Raw genomic sequence first — 3246 nt, forward strand, 5'->3', positions numbered from 1 at the left:
CCCCCCCCCCCCGGAGCCAACGGGGCCCCCCCGGGGGTCCCCAAATGCAGGATCCCCAAATGGGGGGGTCCCCAAAACCTTCCTCTCCCTCCTGGCAGGGGCTGCACCGACGTCGTCTGCTGCGTCCTGCTGGTCGTGGCCATCGTGGGCTACGTGGTGGTCGGGGTCGTGGGTACGTGCCCAGGGTGGGGTGGGGGGGTCATGGGAGGGAGGGGGGTGGTTTGGACCCTGTGCTGAGGGTCCCGCCCCCCTGGAAGGGTTGTGGGGGCTGCAGTGGCTCCAACCCCACCCTGTGCCCCCCCTCACCCCCTCCCCCCCCCAGCCTGGACCCACGGGGACCCCCGCAAGGTGATCCACCCCACCGACAGCCGGGGGCAGTTCTGCGGGCAGCAGGGGACCCCCAACGAGTGAGTGCCCCTCACACCACCCCCTCCCCTCATTGGGAGCCCCCCGTGGGGGGGGGCAAGGTTGGCCGCAGGGGGGTCCCCCCAAACCGGCGCCGTCCTCGCTCCGTCCCGCAGGAAGAAGCCTTTCCTCTTCTACTTCGACATCGTCAAGTGCGCCAGCCCGCTGGTGCTGCTGGAGTTCCAGTGCCCCACCACGCAGGTACCACCCCCTGGGCCCCTCCTGCCTGTGGGGGAGGGCACAGAGAAATGGGGGGGGTCCCTACAACAACCCCCCCTTCAACCCCCCCCCGTGTCCTCCCCGCCCCCAGATCTGTGTCAGCAAATGCCCCGAGCGGTACCTGACGTACCTGACGGCCCACGCCGCGCCGGGGGAGCTGCGCTACTACCGGGACTTCTGCGTGCCCTCCTTCGACCCCCGCAAGGTGGGCGGCGGGGCCGGGGGGTCCCTGCCGCGCCCGGAGCGCTGACGGCCCTCGCTGTGTCCCCCCTCATCATCATCATCATCCTCCTCCTCCACAGGCCCCCCTGGAGGTGCTGAAGGACAGGGAGTGCCCGGCCATGCTCATCCCCAGCACCCCACGTAGGTTGATTAGCGGGGGGTCGCTGGGGGCTCCTGTTTTGGGGGGTCTCGTGGTGAAGGGGGGTGGGGGGGGGGCTTTGGGCCGGGTTTTCCCGGCTGAGCCACCCCCTCCTGTCCCCCCATCCAGTGGCTCGGAGGTGCTTCCCGGCCATCCAGGCCAAGAAGGGCGTCATCATGGTGGGCAACGAGACCACCTACGACGACGGCCGCGGGCGCCGCAGGAACGTCACCGAGCTGCTGGAGGGGGCCAAGTGAGTCACCAAACCGCTCGAGGAGCTGCTGCCCACGAGGGGGGACGAGCGGGTTCCACCCGAGCCGGGGTCTGGTGTCGGGAATCCCGCCCCAAAACCTGGATCCTCCATCCCCGCCGGGCTCCTCAGAGCTCCCACTCCATCGCTGCTCCCCCTCGGAGCTCCTGCTCCATCACTGTCCCCCTCGGGCTCCCCGGAGCTCCTGCTCCATCGCTGTCCCCCTTGGGCTTCCTGGAGCTCCTGCTCCATCACTGTCCCCCTCGGGCTTCCTGGAGCTCCCGCTCCATTGCTGTCCCCCTCGGGCTCCCCGGAGCTCCTGCTCCATCACTGTCCCCCTCGGGCTCCCCAGAGCTCCTGCTCCATCACTGTCCCCCTCAGAGCTCCTGCTCCATTGCTGCTCCCCCCCTGCCTTGCAGAAAAGCCAACGTGGTGCTGGAGACCCGGCAGCTGGCCATGAAGATCTTCGAGGACTACACGGTGTCCTGGTACTGGATCATCATGTGAGCACGGCCCTCCCTTCCCACGGCATTCCCGGGATTCTTCCTCCCCCGGCGGCGTTTCCCTGGGCTCTGTTTTGGGGTGCCCCGTGGGTGGCACACGGGGAGGGGAGGGCTGTGACACGTGGGGTGCCTTCCTCCCCCCCGCAGAGGCCTCGTCATCGCCATGGTGGCCAGCCTGGTGTTCATCGTCCTGCTGCGCTTCCTGGCCGGCATCATGGTCTGGGTCATGATCGTGATGGTGATCCTGGTGTTGGGATACGGTGAGCAGGGAGCCGGGGGGGGGGGGGAATCGAGAGGGTCTCCCTGGCTTTTCCCTTTCTTTAAGTGGGATTTCTCGCTCTGGGTGCCTTCCCCCCCCAAGGTCGACACCCGTGGGGATGCACCGGCATTCCGGCTCCGCTTCTCCCTGCAAACAGCACAAACTTCCTGCTCCTTTCCCTCCCCCCCAGGGATCTTCCACTGCTACATGGAGTACGCCAAGCTGAAGGGGGAGGCGGGTTCCGACGTGTCCCTGGCCGACCTGGGCTTTCAGACCGACCTGCGCGTCTACCTCCACCTGCGGCAGACCTGGCTGGCCTTCCGTGAGTCCCTGGGCGTGGGACGGGGCCCCTTGGAGGGCCAGGACCCCCTTGGAGGGCCAGGACCCCCTTGGAGGGCCAGGACCCCTTGGAGGGCCAGGACCCCCTTGGAGGGCCAGGGCCGTGGGGAGGGGGAGCACAGGGGGGGCTTTGCCCGGTGCCACCGCCCCGAAGGTGAAAGTTGCCACCCCCTTTATCCCCTCGCAGTGATCATCCTGTGCGTGCTGGAGCTGGTGATCGTCCTGCTGCTCGTCTTCCTGCGCAAGAGGATCCTCATCGCCATCGCGCTCATCAAGGAGGCCAGCAGGTGCGGGGTGGGGGGCGCTGGGGGGCTGAGGGTGGGGGGTGGATCCCGGCCCCGCCGTGGGTTTTAACCGCCTGTTGTTGCAGGGCCGTCGGTCACGTCATGTCGTCGCTGCTCTTCCCGCTCTGCACCTTCTTCCTGCTGTGCCTCTGCATCGCCTACTGGGCCAGCACGGCCGTGTATCCTTCCCTCTGCCCCCGTTCCCCGGGCAGGGAGCTGCCTGCCGCTCCAGGGGCTCCCCCGGGGGGCTGGATGGGATCCACTCGCGCCCCAAATCTCCCAAATGTGGCCCCAAATCTCCCAAACGTGGCCCCAAATCTCCCAAACGTGGCCCCAAACCAGCCCTGGGCGCGGGAGGGGCAGGAGTTGGGGGGGTGTTTGGAGGGAGCGGGGCAGAGGCCGCTTTGGGGTTGGGGTTGGGGTTGTTGGGGGGTCACTCCTTAACGTTCCCGCCGCAGCTTCCTGTCCACCTCCAACGAGGCCGTGTACAAGGTGTTCAACGAGTCCTCCTGCCCCTTCTCCGGGCAGACCTGCAGGCCAGAGGTGAGGGCAGGGAGGGAGGGAGGGAAATATGGGAGGGGGGGGGGCCCAGCGGAGATGAGACCCCCTCGTGGCACGAGAAGGCG

At 68.1% G+C, this 3246-nt stretch overlaps 1 protein-coding gene across 1 annotated transcript in view; it reads left to right on the top strand.

Annotated features, from left to right (window-relative positions):
- Positions 1-3163, top strand: part of LOC114072648 (choline transporter-like protein 2) — a gene marked incomplete at its 3' end in the record, with an annotated part of 10669 nt that extends 7506 nt beyond the window's left edge. The window contains exons 2-13 of the mRNA XM_027910522.1: positions 17-172; positions 323-407; positions 522-606; positions 716-829; positions 927-987; positions 1115-1238; positions 1655-1738; positions 1886-1998; positions 2188-2319; positions 2524-2623; positions 2707-2799; positions 3079-3163. Of these exons, the coding sequence (XP_027766323.1) occupies positions 17-172; positions 323-407; positions 522-606; positions 716-829; positions 927-987; positions 1115-1238; positions 1655-1738; positions 1886-1998; positions 2188-2319; positions 2524-2623; positions 2707-2799; positions 3079-3163 (1232 nt within the window). The remainder of the gene's footprint in view (positions 1-16; positions 173-322; positions 408-521; positions 607-715; positions 830-926; positions 988-1114; positions 1239-1654; positions 1739-1885; positions 1999-2187; positions 2320-2523; positions 2624-2706; positions 2800-3078) is intronic.
- Positions 3164-3246: the final 83 nt, after the last annotated feature.

Source organism: Empidonax traillii, unplaced genomic scaffold (assembly GCF_003031625.1).
Source record: "Empidonax traillii isolate 1590-97213 ecotype Southwest subspecies unplaced genomic scaffold, ASM303162v1 scaffold3662:size11733, whole genome shotgun sequence".
Lineage (NCBI taxonomy): Eukaryota > Metazoa > Chordata > Aves > Passeriformes > Tyrannidae > Empidonax > Empidonax traillii.